Here is a 19,080-nt window from a genome sequence, read left to right on the forward strand (position 1 = left end):
GAAATGTAATACAAACATCTAAAGTGGTATCCAATGAACTACAGTATTCCTCGTGCATTGCCGTCCTGCATAATGTAACCAAAGCTGGGAAAATTTGGCAGGCGTGCTTGTAATGTTTCCAAACAATTCAGGATCCGACTCTTTTGAGTGTATTATCAGAGCCGGATCGTTTTTTTGTGTGTGTGTGTTTTCTCTCAGGGAGGCACAAGAGAGATTGGAAAAGCGAAAAAATGAGTGACTGCAATACACGTAGTAAATACAATTTAGACACATTTCAGTTACGCTCAACAAAGATATAAATGAGTATAATAATAAGATAATATATAATAGAAACAATATAAACACTTTTGATTTTGCTCCCATCTTTCATGAACTGAACTCAAAAGATCTAAAACATTTCTATGTACACAAAATGGACCCCCCCACATGCCACTTCCTGTTTGTCCCTCACTCAGGTCTCAGAGGGGAACACATTTGTAGTAACACACAAGCATGAGTCTTATGTCTTAAATGGCTTATTTATTCTATTTTGCCTACAATATTGGGTAATACGATTGTAAAGATGATTATAGGGGTATTATGTCATGTCTCGAGGACTCTAATAATGTTAAAAGAACGTATTTAGGAGGTCATAAACTGTTTTTCTATGATCTAACTACAAAAATATTCCGTTTATAAATAAGGAATCATACACTTAGCGGACATTCACTTATCACAGTTGCGTCTGGAACCAATTAACCGCGATAGACAAGGGATTACTGTAGATAGCATTATTGCACAGGTGTACCTTAGACTGGCCACAATAAACGGTCACTCCAAAATGTGCCGTTTTGTCACCCAGCACAATGCCAGAGGAAGCATGGAAAAGGCAGGCTGACTTGCAGGAATGTCCACCACAGCTGCTGGCCGTGAATTGAATGTTCATTTCTCTGCCATAAGTCATCTCCAAAGGCGTTTCAGAGAATTTGGCAGTACCTGTACATCCAACCTGCCCCACAACCACAGACCACTTGTAACCACACCATCCCAGGACCTCCACATACAGCATCTTCACCTCCAAAATTGTCTGAGACCAGCCACCCCGACAGCTGTTGCAACTATCGGTTTGTTTAGCCAAAGAATTTCTGCATGAACGGCCAACAACCGTGTCGGGCGTTTGTTATGGACAACAAACACAGGTGCATTTGATTGATGGCATTTTGAATGCACAGAGATATCGTGATGAGATCCTGAGGCCCATTGTTGTGCCATTCATTCATGACCATCACATGTTGCAGCATGAGAATGCATGGCCCCAAGTTGCAAGGATCTGTGCACAATTCCTCAAAGCTGAAAACGTCCCAGTTGTCGCACAGCCAGCATACCTGACACTTCACCCACTTAGCATGTTCGGGATGCTCTGGATCGGCGTATGTGGCAGCGTGCTCCAATTGCTGCCAATACCCAGCAACTTTGCACAGCCATTTAAGAGGAGTGGAACAACATTCCACTGGCACATTTTGAACTGGCCTTTTATTGTAGCCACCCTAAGGCACACTTGTGCAATAATCATGCTATCATATCAGCATTAGAACTGTACATCAGTGCAGTTTGGAAGAAAAACGACTAGCATTTTCTTCCCATGTTGAGTCCAATAAGTTATATAAATAATAACATTCAATATTTTTTTATTATACTGATTATAATGCCTCCCGGACGCCTCCCTGGGGAGGTGTTCAGGGCAAGTCCGACCGGTAAAAGGCCTCGGGGAAGACCCAGGACATGTTGGAGAGACTATGTTTCCCAACTGGCCTGGGAACGCCTCGGGATCCGCCGGGAGGAGCTGGCCGAAGTGGCCGGGGAGAGGAAAATCTGGGCCTCCCTGCTTAGGCTGTTGCCCCCGCGACCCGATCTCGGATAAGCGGTAGAAGATGGATGGATGGATGGACCACACAGAACCAAACCACACTCATGCAGACATGCAACTAGATATGTTTAGTATATCATTAATTAATTCTACACATAATTTTACATTATTTTGGTAGTACATTAATATAAGTAAATAAAAAAATTGGGGGAGTACTTTTGAGCAGGAGCGGACCTACCATTAAGGCAAAGTAGGCAATTGCCTACGAGTAGGGGGCCCCCAACCAGCTGCCCCCACAGCCAGCAGCACCCCCAACTATAAAAATGCATAATTATGTTAGCATTCTAAACAAACAAATAACAGAACAAAAAAGAAAGCCGTCTGAAAGCTAAAGTCATATTATCTACCCCCCTCTCCCCCACACTATAATGGACTGATCCATGATGACGGCTGTAATGCGCCTTTAAGTTTTTTTGACAACCGACATTCGGAAGAGGAAGAAGTCGTACGTTTGGGAGAAGGTTAGCGTAAAGCTACTTAAAATGAAGCCAATTTACCAGAGCGGGTTGCGAGAGGAGGCAAAAAAATATATTGCCTCATTGTCGAGAACTCAAGGTTCTTTACGGTATCGGTAGATAAAATGTCAACGAGCCGACGCTAACTACCGCAGACTGTGTGCCGAATTCCAGTCCCCGACGGAGGTGATCCCCCCCGGTCCGCGGGACAATTGTGGGAACACAAGCCGGTCCGTGGGTCAAACAATGTTGGAGACATTAGAGACATGCTGAGTTTGGTGTTGCGACACCTCATGTGTGAAGTCTAGGAGAAGTTACAGCAACAAGTAGGACTTTCTTTCTTTGACATTTATGCAATAAAAACATGGACAATAATATGGATGGACTTCAACAAGATGAGCATCCACGTTATGTATTTGTACAAATATGGAAAGCCTCGGTGGTCTAGTGGTTAGCACGTTGGCCAACACAGTAACAGCTTGGAGATCGGGAAGAGCTGGGTGGGTTTTCTCCGGGTACTTCGGCTTCCTCCCACATTCAAAAAAACATGCAGGTGAGGTTAATTGGCGACTCTAAATTGCCCATAGGTATGAATGTGAGTGTGAATGGTTGTTTGTCTATATGTGCCCTGCTGGCGACCAGTCCAGGGTGTACCCCGCCTGTCAGCTGGGATAAGCTCCAGCATGCCCCCGCCCCCGTGAAGAAGCGGTATAGAAAATGGATGGATGGATGGAAAACCTCCATTTGACTTCTCTCCCATGGAAGGCATGGAAATGGGGAGAAAGCAATAGTTGACAAAGTGTTTACGTCTGATTTTGTGTTCAAAGAGAGAAGTGCATATTTTGAAGCACTTTACACTTTAGTTGCTTCACAGTATTCATGTGTAAATAATCTCTCTCTCTCTGACACACACATGAACACCCCCTCCCTTTCAACACAAACTGTCCCTGTTTCTGTTCGTCTATCTCACACACATCAACATAAGTCATCTTTGCAAACAATTGATTTCTCCCCATTTCCATGCCTTCCTCCTGACACTGTTTATAGTTATGACTGTTGGCATATATTGTATAGTCATTTCTTTTGTTACATTGTCATTGTTCATCTTCACCCTCAATACATACACACAGTCTCTTTCTCTCAGGAACACACACACATCTGTTGTGATGATGTCTGGTTGTTTTTGTTCAAAAATAAATATCTGGCACTTTGACATTTTGGTGTTATATGTGAAACTTTATTCTCTCATTCTGTTGACCCCATATTGATTTAGTGCACTGCAAGGTTGTATATTGGTAGGGGCCTTGAGGCTGCCTTTCCTGCATTTTTGTGTTAAAAGAACATATGAAGAGGGCCCTCTGCTATGTTCGCCTTAGGCCCCAAAAGTGCTAAGTCCGCCACTGCTTTTGAGTGATCCGACACTTATAAATCGGCTCTCCGAAAGAGCCGGAAATCCCATCACTATTGTATATGATTGACTGTTATGTAACAAATGGAGAGGCCGATTGCAGCGAGTCGGGCGGGGCTAGTCCCAATAAGCCAATCACCAAACACTCGCTCTGCATTGAAGGAGCTGTATAAAATGGGGCCAGAGTATTAGCTGACATTTTATGGTACAAAATGAGTGGATTTTAACAGCGGAATGCGGTTAAATGTTAAAGGTGCGAGGAGTTGTGTGTAGCGTGAAAGCTTAACGGACGAATCCTGGAGTGAGGCTGACTTTGTCGAAAACTTCCACACGGACTTGACTCACTCACTCCCCCAAAATGGAGATAGCCAGCGACTGTGTGCTCGACTACTCCCGGTTAAATCTGAACACTTTCACCGTGGACGGCGTCAGCGACGAGAAGAGGAGGAACACCACACAGCTTTACCTAAACAACAACCGGCTGTGCTCGCTGCCCTCGTCGGTAACCTTATTCTCCAGCCTTCAGTTGCTGGACATCAGCAACAACGGACTGTCGACGCTGAGCGAGGATATCACACGGCTAACCAAGCTGAGGACTCTCATTGCCAAGAACAACTGCCTGGACGAGGTCTCGCTCCCCAAAGGCTTCGGCTCCATGCAGCTGGAGGTGTTGAATTTCAGCGGGAATCGCTTCGAGGAGATCCCGCTGCAGTGCACTAAACTACGGCGGCTACAGTCGCTGTCACTCGGCGGCAATAGACTGAAAAGTATCCCCGCTGAGATCGAAAATCTAGTCAGGTAGGTCCCCAAATACCTTATGAAACATTGTATTGTTTGTAGAACATGATATCATATGATCGTTTCCACTAGTTTTATCGATATTTACTTAATGTAACCATTTTGGTTGAGGCCTGTGCCAAAAGTGTTACGTTTATGGGTCAGAGAGGTGACTTTATTTCAGCTGGGCATTTTCAGTGTCACATCAATGTTCACTTCTCCCTACCAACAAAAGCGGGACACATCACCATGGCAACGCGGGTTGTCGAGTTTACCTGAGATAAGAGGGTCACACGTGGTAAAAGCCACTTTGTCCGCTGACACGTATAGAATGTTCAGCTTCATATTGCATGCAATGAACGAGTGATGGGTTCAGGTGTTTAGTTTGGAAAAAGGTTTGAAAGCTTCAGCTGCTCTAGAAGCTACCATGAGGTTCATTTCAGTAAATGCTCAGTTATTCTGACTGGACTGAATTGTACTTTTTAACATGTCTCTTACTCCTAAAAAGATGTGGACTCATAATAATGTAATAACGCTCATAATAATTCTTAGTAGTATATCAGAATATGTATTATGTAAATGTATACATGCTAAGAAATACGCAGTATGCCCATCGTGATTTACAAGAGCAGACGTCTAAAACACAATGTGTGACATAAAATGGGTAAAAAGCAGACAAAGGGCTGTACCGGTGCTGTTTTAAGTAACATTTTAACATTCTTAATTATCATACAAGGGTATAAAGTAAGAGAACCACTAAATTCACTCCTGATCAACATTTTATGACCAGTTGGAAAATTGCAAGAATGTTCATTTTGCACTGTTGGATCTTAAGGAGGTTCTAAGTAGAGCTTCAAAATGCAATAAGAAGACATGGGAGTGAGACAAAGAAAATTTCAGTAAGTAATTTATTGCAAACAACCGTTAAAGTGAAATAGGCTGTTCATCAGCTGATCAAATGACCATAGACCATAGCTAAAAAAAACCCAACAAACAAACCCAAGCTCCCTTAATGTTCAAACGAATGTTCAAAAGTGACAGTGTTTCCAGGAGGCTAATGGGAATGTTGCTCCAGGTGGTGAAGATGGCTTCATGGAGGGCATCCACTGTCTGCAACTGATGTCCATTTTTGTAAACTTCGCTTGCCATCCATCCCCAAATGTTCTCACGTGGATTTAGATCAGGGGAACACGCAGGATGGTCCAAAAGAGTGACGTTCTTCCTCTGGAAGAAGTCCTTTGTCAGGCGTTTGTCAGGCTGCAGGGTTGTCCTGTTGAAAAACCCAGTCATTACCACACAGATGAGGGCCTTCAGTCATGAGGGATGCCACATCTCCACATATCCATTTGCTGTTTGACGCCCTTGCACAACCTGAAGGTCCATTGTTCCATTGAAGGAAAAAGCACCCCAGATCATGGCGCCCCCTCCACTGTGCCACGCGGAAAACATCTCAGGTGGGATCTCCTTGTCATGCCAGTAATGTTGAACTATAAAGGTTACATATTTTCTTATCATAAAAAAATAAAAATAAAACTTTCCTACACTTTTCAATGTCCCATGTTTGGTGCTCTCGTGCAAATTCCAAACGGGTAATTTTGTGGCGTTGAAGGAGACGAAGTCTTTAAACACATTTTTTTGATAGTCATTGGACTGCACTAGGCAACAGTAACAAGATTTTGCTTTTGAAGGCTGTGGTCTTAAACTTTTTATCAGCTGATGAACAGCCTGTTTCACTTTTATAACCGTTGTCCATCCATTCATCCATGTTTTGTACCGCTTGTCCTCGCTAGGGTCGCAGGTATGCTGGAGCCTATACCTGCTGTCTTTTCGGGCGAGAGGTGGGCTACACCCTGGACTGGTCGCCAGCCAGTCGCAGCGTTTAATGGTTGCTTGCTTGTCTCACTCCCATTTCTTCTTTTTGCATTTTGAAGCTCTACTTAGAACCTCCTCAAGATTCAACAGTGCAACATGTAAATTCCTGTAATTTTTCAATTGGTCTTAGAATTTTCATCATGAGTGTATGAGTACTATGGAACCTTAGTTACCATACGCCCCGGTTAGCATGTTTTTCCAGTTAACATCAAATTTATGCCAGAATTTGTTAGCAACCTATTAGCTTGCTAATACATGGAAACAGGAAACGGAAGTCTGCACAGTCACTTGTCTACAATGTCATCAGTAGTTGACGGCAATTCTTTGCGAAGTACGCCAAAAGTTTTATAGTTTATAGTTTTTCATGCATAAAACCATTTTAAAGGCATGTTATTAATGACGAATGAAAAGGATAAATGTATTGTATTGTATTGTATTGTATTGTATGTACTTTATTGATCCCACAGCGGGGAAATTTATTTGTTACAGCAGCAAGCAAGCAAGACAAGTAAAGAGAACAGTAAAGTAAAGCGAAATGAACATTGAAGGTTAGTTACTTTTACGTTTATTAAAGATGTGAGTGTTGCCGAAGACACGATGTGGCAGCAAGATCAACACAGACACCACCTTCGAGTTATTTCTTGAATTCAGTAGTCTTTCTCACCTTCTTCATCAAATGCTTGCGCTTGAAACTTTCTCTGGCTCCATTTTGCAGTTATTTTGCAGTCGTGATCAAAAGTAAAGCAGAGACTTTAGGTGAGACGCACCTTGATTAAGTGATATTACTCAGAGAACAATAGTCAGCAACATTATGTATGAGAAGAACTCACTTTCTCTTGCTTTGCTGATGTTTCGGATGGCGTCGGTTCTTTGGGGAGGCTGGAGGTTTGTTTTTTTGCGTGATCTTGCCAGGATCCTCAGGCTGTTTTGTTGTGGTGCTGCTTTGGATGTGTGTTAGGCTTGGTCATGTTCAACTGTCCTGGCTATGTGTTACCACAGAGACTTGTATGGCAGGTTTTTCTTGTCCTTTTTCGATTCCGACATCACTCCTGATCCTTGGTGCTTGTTAGCACATAGCACATGCTCTTGTTGCGATCATGTGGGATCTATCCAGGCGCTGCTGGATAGAAGTGCTGGAGGAGAGTATGGAATGGACCGCTTGTATCGAAGTACTGATATTGGAAATTTTAGATGCAGGCCGATATAATACGATCCTGATATTGGACCAATTACCGGTATCAATATCAGCTCGGGACATCCCTGGAATTTGAATTGAAATTTTAAAACACACACATGCACTGTATTTTTCCTGTGACATACGTAGACCAACACCAGTGTCTCAACATCACGTGTCAATATTTTTGCAAAAAGTATGCTTGCGTGTATTTTGGCCGAGCGCATCTGGATGCCTTTCCCTTGTGCTAAAAGCAGCCGTGATTAACAAGTTCAGACTGAAAACGTCTGCAGTTGAAGAAGAAACACAGAAAGAGTCCGGAGATGACGTAACCCCTGTTACAGACAATAACAGGATAAAACACTGACCTGATTGTGAGATGTAATAAAGATAAACCATTGTGACCTGAATATAAAACCTCTTTTCCAAGTCAAGCATACATTGGAAATATTGTTATAAATCCTGTCGTTAACATTGGTGAAATAAAATGTGGTAGATTGCAATGTAAAAGTATATCAAATTTCTTAGCTGCTTGACTCTGCTTAATTGATCACTATTATCTGAAATTCAGGATCATAAATCCTCATCTGTTGTTTGCTAACTTCCTAACAGCCTTTGAGACATTTTTTTTTCTGCAGCAGGTCTTTGTGTTACTCCAGGTGACTGCTGCGTGTATGTGTGTGAGTGACAGGAAGAAAAGCTCTGGCTGCTTGTGTTTAGGCGTCACCTGTTGGCTTGCATATATGAATATCTAGACATCAAATATACGACTTATAATGAATATAAAACAGTCATCTGATGAACTCAAGTTTAATTGTAGACGTTGAAGTGTACACTTGGTGCATTACTTGAGTTAAATCGACTCAATGCCTCCATCTTATGTGCATATAAACTGAAAATTAATATACATAATGGCAGCAAATACACTTGCATATAATTAATTGTCAAACTGTAATCAGCATGTGCAGGTTAGCCATAATGGATAATTCATTTAGTAGTCTGATGCGGATGCTTCCAAGATTAAAACATGACGAGATTCTCTTTCAGAAACTTCTTGTGATAATAACTTAATTCATTTCACAATTAATTTGCATAATCACACCGTAAATGAAAATGAACTTGATCATTTTGCTGGCCGCCATATATTGCCATGTGCATGCATGTCTGTTTTCTTCATCTCTTGCGTCCAAACAGGCAGGAAAATACATATCACAAACGCCAATTCCACATCTTTACAGAGTGAAAGATGATATATTAAAGGAAATATTGTATCATAATGATATATTATGATGTGTCTCGTGAACCCAATCTCATGTATTGTCGCGTCTTGTGAGCTGGGTGTCTCGTCACCCCCCTACTAAGTAAACACAGTTGTCATTTACACTCTAATGATATCAGAACATCATTTAAACATCACACACTCCGGAGAAGCCATTAATCCTTGAAATATGTCTTTTCAGCATTAGAAAACTCACATTGGCAATTACTTCTTCACAGATCGATCATAGAAAGCGGCCAATAGAATAGCATTACCGATTGCAACACACAAAACAGAAACGAGAGTGACACTTCCAAAGTAACGGTTACGTCCGCCCCTGTTAGCGCATTTTTCGGTTAACAACCAAAATATTTGCCTTGGCTTGCGTTCACCCGCTTGTTTAGTGTCCAAAATGTGTTTGTTTGCGCCGCCATCTTGGATCACGCAGCCAAGACGAAGTCTTGTGATACTTGCACATGATCGCGCAATGCACTGTGGGCCGTTTAGGCTGTTTATGTCAGAGTTGTAGAGAGACACACGATATAACAAACACATGGGCATAGAGAAAGGCGATGGACCCTTATCGAGACAAAGGTGCCAGGGCTCAGAATTTTCCACCTTAAAGAGAAGATCCTCATCATTTCAGAGGTATATAAATGTGCCGGGAGTGGCTCCGTCATTGGCTGCGATGCATACTACGGTTCCCTCGTAACAGTCTATCAACCCGCCGGGGGACTGAGGGTGACACTCGAGGTTTCTGCCCGTCTTTTCACATCCATAACACTCGTTTGTTGTTCCAGCAGCAACACATAAGCATTCAAACTTACAGCATGTTCGCGGCATCCTGAGTTAAACATGGCACACGTCACCACCTCACCGGGGAACTTCCGCAACGTCACAGTTGTGCAAGTAAAGGATCCGCTGACTTTACAGATATGGACATGATATTGATAAAGAATATAATTGAATTGGTTATCGAACCATTTACATATATTTGTAATCTATCTTATTCACCAGGGCTATTTCCTGACAGTATGAAAATAGCCAAAGTAATTGCAATTTATAAAAATGGAGGTAAACATGCTTTCTCCAGCTACAGACCAGTATCCTTGCTTCCACAGTTTTCCAAAATATTAGAGAAATTGTTTGTAATCAGGTTAAACAAATGTATAGATAGAAGCAATAGTCAGTATGGATTTAGAACCAACCACTCCACATCAATGGCTCTTATGGAATTAACTGAAGCACAACTTCAACAGAAGTAAGCAGTGGTTGTGGTTATTCGTCTCCACCTGTTACGTTTTTTAATGATATCTTATCGTTTAGTTTAACAGTAGCACGTCTCAGTGACCCGGTGTTGGGTGAATGCTCAAACTTCCACGTCTTATCAAGTTTTACGGCGTACACCGAACAAGTGAAGATGAAGGGCGGGGTCAACAAAGCTTCTCCGCTTGGAACAAAGCCACCGTTGCATCAAGTCATTTGGATCAAAGGCTACTTACCAGCCAGAGTTAAAATGCGCTCGCTTCTTCTATGCAGTGGAATCGCTATTATCAGTGATTGAACTTCTTTTTACACTTTGTATGAATGTTTTCAAAATATGAAAACGGTATGCAAAACACGGCATGTACAGTGAGTACTAATTTCACGATGGCCACAGTTGCCATCCTCTAGTTTAGGGCTCTGACAACAAAGGCAGCGTGACATTTTGTGTCAAAGTTGCAGGGTCATCACTTCCTGCAGGCAGAGGGCCCGACTGCTGACTTTCACTGACTACCTGTCCGCTGAGCCATCTCCATCCGCTGAGTGTGCAACCTTGTTATCTTTTATATTGTCACATGCTGAGATGACGACGTCTGTTCATTTCACTTTATGACTTGAGGAACACCTACCATGTAATCGTTTGAAGAGCAAAAGCACTTTCACTATTTGGGTTCAATGTGCTCGGTCAGCCAGTGCACTTCTGCTTTGAGTTATCAGTGATTGTCAATCAATGTCATTTTATCATTATAGAAATTCCACATAAGCATAGTTGCAATGTAAAAAATGGAGTCAGCTGAGCTATTGTGACGTTACACTGCCATCTAGTGGTAAAACTATTGCAATACTATATTTTGGATGCCGGCAAGGGAATATTAAAGCTATGCTGAAGATTAATACAACTTAAAAATAATATCCATCCATCCATCCATTTTCTATACCGCTTCTCCTCTTTAGGGTCGCGGGGGCATGCTGGAGCCTATCCCAGCTGACTTCGGGCGACAGGCAGTGTACACCCTGGGCTGGTTGCCAGCCAATGGCAGGGCACATATAGACAAGCAACCATTCACACTCACATTCATACCTGTGGACCATTTGGAGTCGCCAATTAACCTAACATGCATGTTTTTGGAATGTGGGAGGAAACCGGAGCACCCGGAGAAAACCCACACACGCACGGGGAGAACATGCAAACTCCACACAGAAATTTAAAAATAATAAATAAACATAAAATACAGTATATAAATATTTGACTAATTTGCATTGTTTTTCAAGAAATGTATATTCCAAGAGTAAAGTACTTAAGAAAATGTAGTACTTAAGTAATCTTCAAATGTTAATATGTTTACATGTTATTTTTTTGTAGAAGGATAATGAGTGATAATGTTACAAGTGTGCTTATAGAATTTCCATCTAGAGATGCTTTAAAATAAAAAAATAAAAAAGAGAGAATTTAGCAGTTTTTTAAAGAAAATATATATTGTCAAATGATTCTGAAAAGATTCTCTCCTGCCTCTTCTAGTCTGGAGCTTTTGTATCTGGGCGGAAACTTCATCACGGCCATTCCTCCAGAAGTTGCCAACCTGCCTTACCTGAGCTACTTGGTGTTGTGTGACAACCGCATCCAAAGTGTGCCACCACAGCTCACCAGGTTGTAAAGAATGTACCCCCATCATCCGGCCAAGTCCACTGTCATCTTACGTTTTCTCTTTGTGTCACATCTTTGTCTTCCTCAGGCTCCACTCGCTGCGCTCCCTCAGCCTCCACAACAACCTGCTCACCTACCTGCCCAGGGAGATCCTCAGCCTGGTGCACCTGCAAGAGCTCAGTCTCCGCGGCAACCCGCTGGTGGTGCGATTTGTCAAGGAGATGACCTACGACCCCCCCTCGCTGCTGGAGCTGGCGGGGCGCACCATTAAGAGCAGGAATATGTCCTACTCGCCACGTGACCTGCCCACCAGCCTGCTCAACTACTTGGAACTGGCCAGCAAGTGTCCCAACCCGAAATGCGCTGGTAACAACACATTCTGTTTCCTCTTCATTTTCCCACAAGAAAGATAATTCGTCCGTTGCAGCGTCAAACTTTTCACATCATATAACTTGACAACCGTACAGGCAATCCTATAAGTAACGTTTTAGCACAGTTCATCGCAAACGCCTGCTCAAGCTGTTTTTACTGAAAACACTAGTCAAACATTTTCTATATGACAAGATTGATCTGCTGTTTTTCCAGCATCTATTGCACAACAACAACAACAAAAACACTAGTCAGAGATTCGTGTGACCCGAAAACAACAAAAAAGGAGAAACTGAATGAACAGCTGCGTTAAGCCTTTATGTAAAGCGACTCGCCTCCCAAGTCCTTGCTGTCTTTGTCAGTGCATTTGTGACTGGAGATGTAGAGGTAAGTTTTAACTTCTTTTTACACTTGTATGACGGGTAATGTTTTAATGTACTTACAACATTGCTTGCACAGTTCATAAGTGTTTGATGGTGGCAGTTTGACCCTGGAATGGACCATTTCCATTTTGTATGCTTCTGTATAAACCCCTCCTTTTGTGATACAATGTTTTCCTGTCACACTCTGTAGGCGTGTACTTCGACTCGTGCGTACGCCAGATTAAATTCGTGGACTTCTGCGGCAAGTACCGGCTGCCGCTCATGCACTACCTGTGCTCCCCGGAGTGCACAACGTCGCCGTGCAGCTCCAACCCCCAAAGCGACGCCGAGTCGGAGGACGAGAACAGCGTGCCCGCCGACCGCCTGCAGAGGGTGCTGCTGGGCTAGAAGCACGTGAACTCTTCAGTAATTGTGCATCTATACATACAGTATGTACGGAAAATACTCTCTATGAGTCATCATATGAACTTGTCCATCAATGAGCTTCAATACTGGATGCAACCTGCAGGAAGTGGAAAGTGTTTCTGTTCAGGGATATACTGTATGGTGCTTTACAAATCACAATGTTTACAGTCATGGAAGAAATGATTAGACCACCCGAGTTTTTTCAGCTTATTGATCCATTTTAATGCCTGCCACAACTAAAGGTACATTTCTTTGGACAAATCTAATGATGATAACAAATATAGCTCATAAGAGTTTCATGTAAGAGCTGATATCTCGCAACTTCCATGGTTTTCTTGACGATAACCAAAATCACTTAAGTTTTTACTTGAACAGCTATAGCATTGTACTGCCAAAATATGTAAATCTTATGAGCTATTTTTGTTGTATTTGTCCAAACAAAGGTACATTTAGTTGTATGAGGCTTTAAATTGAACAAGAAACTGAAGAAACAAGGGTAGTCTAATCATTTTTTCCATGACTGTACTTTTAAGGATGACTCCTGACTTAGACGTATTAGACGTGAGAATGTTAAATGTTACAGTGGCACCTGAGGGAGAATGGCTTCTTACTAATGTCTTTCAATGCACCATGAAATGTGACAACGATGACCAGGAATTTTTCATTATGTGCGATTATGTGCTTTTCTTTTTCTTTTTAATCATAGAAGAAGTATATAATGTATATGTAAGCTTTTTAGTCAGTGCTTTGATACAAATCATTTAAAAAAGAATGACTACGTATTTAATTAGCTTGCACTTGTACGGAAAATGTATTACTTGTTTGTATTTGATCACAATAGTAATAAAAAAAAGACTGATCTATATTCTAGAATTTGTCAATTGTTTATTCATATTGAAAATATGCCTCTTGGATTGGTTGTTGGTCACAGTTTTGGAACATTTTTCATCAAACGTTCTGTGTAAGGTCTCCAAATGAGGCAAAAACACCCCAAAATCTCTTCAATGACTAATTTAATCACAAGTTAAATTTGAATATTATATATTAAAATATTGTAAATTGTTTTGTTGAACCACTTTGACGCCTCATAGCGTGAATCCTCAAATCAACAAATCCAATTAAGCGGCTGGTCGCCGGGTGGGTGGACTACAAAAGCAAATAACTGCTGAGGCTGCATAATTGGGTCCAAAATATTACCATTAACAGTTTTTAAAAAAAAATTTTAAGCCCACAAAATGGCAGTAGCTGCGTTTGAAGTATCACGCCTCATCCAGAAGCTGTATCTTACCTCTGTAGGCACTTTAAACTGTTCGCACTAATGAGCTGTCTGTGCGACACTAATGCGTGTTACGCCATGTAGAAAAGTGGAACACGCTGACTAAGCACTTTGCTCCTTACCGCTTTTACAACATTGGTTCTGTTGCTGCTGTGTTGTGCGATATACAGTATTGTTCAATGGCAGTGTGAGAGAGCTGGGTTTTCCTTTCCACTTTCTCATGCACTCCAAATCATTCTTAAAGTTCAAAAATGAACTTTTTATATATCATGTGTGTGTAAAAATGTCCATCACCTGTTTACGTTACACCAACTGGAGGATGCCCAGCGGGATACGTTGTGTACATCTACAACTACACATTGCCATGCATTTTAATGCTGTTCATTTTGCCTGTTGTGGGGAGCAAATTGCTTGTTTTTGTGTGTTGAACCGACTCAACCTTTTATTTCAACTTGAGTTGAATGAGTTAATCTGCATATGAAGTATACTCGCCCACCAAAAAGCCCCCCCTCCCAACGAGTTTTAGCCTCTTTTCAGTTTTGCACATTTTCTTGAGTCTTTGCTGGGGGTTATTTCTTTTTGTTCCTTTATGGTTCACCCCCCCACGCCATCAAACACACACACACCAGCAAACATGCGCATACAGGGGATTTAAACATGAAACAAAGTTTGCAAAATGTGTGTTTGGTAGATGGTTCCTCTGTTTCTTGCCAATGCATTGTGTTTCCACCATATTCCACAAAGTGTTATGGAATTGAGCCTCTTCTGCTTCGGCCTCACAGGACATGAATGAGCATCCATGCAAAAGCCTCCCATGTGACAAGTGGTGAATTTACACTACACACTCAGCTGAGCCTTTACACATGACAGCCAGCATGAGTCCAGACAATGAAGACTTTGCAGGCTGCAAAGTTACTGTGCTAATCCTCCAAATCTGGGCAGCAGGCGGGAAGAACATACTGGAGTGAGTACTATGTGAAAAAAGTGGTCATAAAATCTTTTGGGAAAATAAGTACAATTTAGCAGTCATATTGCAATTATTATATTTAGAAAAAACTAATCATATTAAAACATTAAAAATTGGGGGTGTTTTTAAAAAAAAAGATATATTTTGTGGACAATAAAGTAAATCATTTTTCAGCAATCATTGCAAAAAAAGTTTTCTTTAAAATGCTATTGTAAGAGAGGTTTTTTTTAAATTAAAAAAACAAAATTATTTACAAAATAGTAGCATAATAATTAACATTGCAAGAATTTTGTTAATATTTCTTTCAGCAATAATATATAATATATAAATAATATATAAAGTTTTCTTTTAAGATTTTTTATTTTTTAAGACAATGTTGTAATAGTGCAAGAAAAAACGTGTGTTTTTCAACAAGAAATATTTTTTTAAGTAGTTTGTTTTTCAATAAAGTCAAAACAGCAAGAAAAAATGCATTTTAAAAAATAATAGAAATGTGACACTAAAGTTCTAATATTGCAAGTTAAAATTTTTAATTTTTTAAATTTTTTGACAATACTACCATTTTTGTTTGCTTTATTGACGCCTCAAAGGCTTTTGACCATATAAATCATGAAAAGTTATTTCACAAATTGTATAATAGGGGTGTCCCAAAATATTTAATAAGAATGTTAGTGTTTTGGTATGCTCAACAATCTATATCTGTTAAGTGGGGAAACTCTGTATCATCCCCCTTTCATGTTGGTAACGGCGTGCGACAAGGCAGCATTTTGTCTCCCTGTCTTTTTAATTTGTATATGGATGATTTATCTAAGCTGCTGAATGAATGTAGGACTGGCTGCCGGGTTGGTGATACTACCATAAACCACCTGATGTATGCTGACGATTTAGTGATCTTTTGTCCATACAGTGCTGGTCTACAGCAGCTGTTAAGGGTTTGTTCACAGTATGGCCTAGACTTTGATATTAAATATAATTCAGAAAAGAGTAACATCATGATTGTCAGGAGTAAAGAGGATATGAAATTAATTTTCCCTGACTTCTCACTGGCAGATAACATGTTAAAAGTCTATGATGAGGTGAAATATTTGGGCCATTATATATCCGCTGACCTGACAGATGATAGAGACATTTATAGACAGTGTTGTATGCAATATGCACAAGCTAATATGCTTGTTCGTAAGTTTTCTATGTGTTCAATATCTGTTAAAACTGCACTTTTTAAAGCATATTGTACTCCTATGTATACTGCCCACTTGTGGCAGCATTATAAAAAAAGCAGTATACATAAGCTTCAGGTGGCATACAATGATGGCATGAGGATGCTGCTTAAGGTGCCCCGCTGGACTAGTGCCAGTCAAATGTTTGTCCAGGCTGCTGTGCCAACTTGTGCTGCTGTGTTACGAAACCTCATGTACAGATGTATGTGTAGGTTAACATCCTCTGCAAACAGCATCATATGTGTACTGACCAACCCTGTACAAAGCTCAGTCAGGTTCTTTTCTAGCTTGTGGAAACACTGGCGCCTTAATTTATATAGCAAGAGATAGCCATTTTTAATTTTTTTTTTTTGTTTGTGTGTTTCTGTTTTGTTTTTCATTGTTCTATGGACCATGCATGTGTCTGAAATAAAGTTGATGATGATGATGATGAATAAAACCAAAACAAAAGTATAAAAAACAAAATATATGGGAAGAAAAAGCGCTTTTAATTTTTTAAAAATATATCATATAGCCCCTCAGTGCTATATGATACATAAGAAGGCCTCGGGGAAGACCCGGGACACGTTGGAGAGACTTTGTTTCCCAACTGGCCTGGGAACGCCTCGGGATCTGCCAGGAGGAGGAAAATACGGGCCTCCCTGCTTAGGCTGTTGTCCCCGCGACCTGATCTCGGATAAGCGGTAGAAGATGGATGGATGGATGGTTGGATGGATGAATGGATCATATAGCCCCATCCATCATGACAGATGATGACTTTAACCCTTTCATTGATCACAGTGTGCGCTTCATGCTGCTAATCCAGGTCCATAGCAACCTAGTAGGAGCGCCCAAGCTCGGATTTGTCTCTGGGTTGCCACTGCATAGAAGTATGTTCAAAAGAGCATTTTGGGGCTAAATTTAATTCAATCATGTGCTCACATGTTGATCCCCTGCTGGCAGGAAACTGTGGAGCTGCTGCCTGCCAGGAATAATACAGCTGTACATTTTGTGATCAACATTTTGACTTCACTAGGAACCCCTGATCATTTTGCACATCACTGCAACATGTCCTCCTCTTTGACTCTTGCTGTGAGTGTGAATAAAATATTCAAACTCTTAGTAACGTGAGCATTGTAATTGCCAGCAGGCCGACCAGCAGCAGCAGCAGCGCACCTGCTGGTGCATCTTAAACCTGATCTTGAAGGCAACGTGATAGCTACTGCCACGCGCTCAGTGGAACCAAGATGCTTTTGTTCCTCAATGGGACACGAACGTCCTGTCATCAGATCCCATGGCGCTCCTAACACCTTGCTGTTCTCCTGTTTGCTTTTACAACAAAAAGCAGTCATTTTAAGTGAAAAAAGTTCTTGTACAATTATGTAGGAAATTGAACTTTACGTGAATAAGTCATAACGTTGTGGGGAAAAAAGTCATTCAGTTACCAAAATTAGTCACTTGTCATTTTACAAGATAAAAAATGAATTTCACAAGAATAAAATCACAATAGTCCACAAAAAAAAATGTCATAAATTTACAAGAATAACGTCATCATATTACAAAGTTAAAGTCATAATTTAGCAAGGAAAGTTTTACAAGAAAAAGTCAGAATTTTACTGGACTAAAGCCGTAATAATATTCATAAGGCACTCAACCGATTGCTTCTCTCACGACACCTGGTGCATGTCTCCACAATCAATTCATCTAAAGATTTCTGGTTGATTATTATCGATACAGGATTCCTTTACCGGCGCATCGGAATCGTACGCTCCCCAAACCGAATATCCGGTTCCATCGGTTTATTGTTCACATCCTTACATTTTACATGACGAAGTATAAGGGCAACATTGAGAAAAAAAAAATCTGAGCTTTTGAGAATAAAAGTCGTAAATTTGCAAGAATAAAGTCTTAAATTAATGAGAAAAGAACTTGTAATATTCCGAGAATAAAGTCGTGAATTTACGAGAATAAAGTCGGAAATGAATGAGAAAAAAACTCGTAATATTACGAGAATAAAGTCGTAAGTTAATATGAAAAAACTTGTAATAATACGAGAATAAAGTCGGAAATTTACGAGAATAAAGTCGAAAATTGATGAGAAAAATGTTGTGGTATTACGAGAATAATTTACGTGTAAAAACTCGTAGAATTGTAAATTTATGAGAAAAAAGTCGTAAGTGTCATACGTGTCAGAGGGAAAACAGAGTATCGCTCTATTTTCTCTTGGTCCGGCGACTAACTTCAGGAAGGAAGGAAACTTTCATCTTGCTTCAGGCAAGCTTTTATTCATAATGTGGCAGCAAAACAGAGCAGTTGGGCACAGATTAGCATATCGAGCCCTTCTCCAACAGACCCTGTTTATATACCTATTTATTAGGTATTCTTCTTATTATTAATGAATAATAATATTATTAATTAATATTTTGTGAAATATATATATATATATATATACACTTAATAAATTTGTGTATATTTACAGTATATACAGTATATATATATATATATATATATATATATATATATATGATAATACAAAGATGAATTACATAATAGTAAAATAAATTATATTATTTTAGATGGTAATATCCCCAGAATAAAGTTCTAATTTTGCCAGAAAACGTGTAAAGTGGTAATACTTGTGGTAATTGTTGTGGAGTTAGTTTGTGTTATTTTCAGCTAAAAGCAACCAATGCGGTAATAATTGAAAAGTGTGTTTTATTATGTTT

At 40.4% G+C, this 19,080-nt stretch overlaps 1 protein-coding gene across 1 annotated transcript; it reads left to right on the forward strand.

The window, feature by feature from the left end:
• The first annotated feature begins 2,039 nt into the window (after positions 1-2,039).
• lrrc58b (leucine rich repeat containing 58b) lies at positions 2,040-13,795 on the forward strand. The gene is made up of 4 exons (XM_054786025.1): positions 2,040-4,567; positions 11,633-11,761; positions 11,847-12,124; positions 12,701-13,795. Exons 1-4 carry the CDS (start codon positions 4,128-4,130, stop codon positions 12,895-12,897), a joined length of 1,044 nt encoding a protein of 347 aa, XP_054642000.1. The 5' UTR covers positions 2,040-4,127; the 3' UTR covers positions 12,898-13,795.
• The last annotated feature ends 5,285 nt before the right edge of the window (positions 13,796-19,080 follow it).

Source organism: Dunckerocampus dactyliophorus, chromosome 9 (assembly GCF_027744805.1).
Source record: "Dunckerocampus dactyliophorus isolate RoL2022-P2 chromosome 9, RoL_Ddac_1.1, whole genome shotgun sequence".
Classification (NCBI taxonomy): Eukaryota; Metazoa; Chordata; class Actinopteri; order Syngnathiformes; family Syngnathidae; genus Dunckerocampus; species Dunckerocampus dactyliophorus.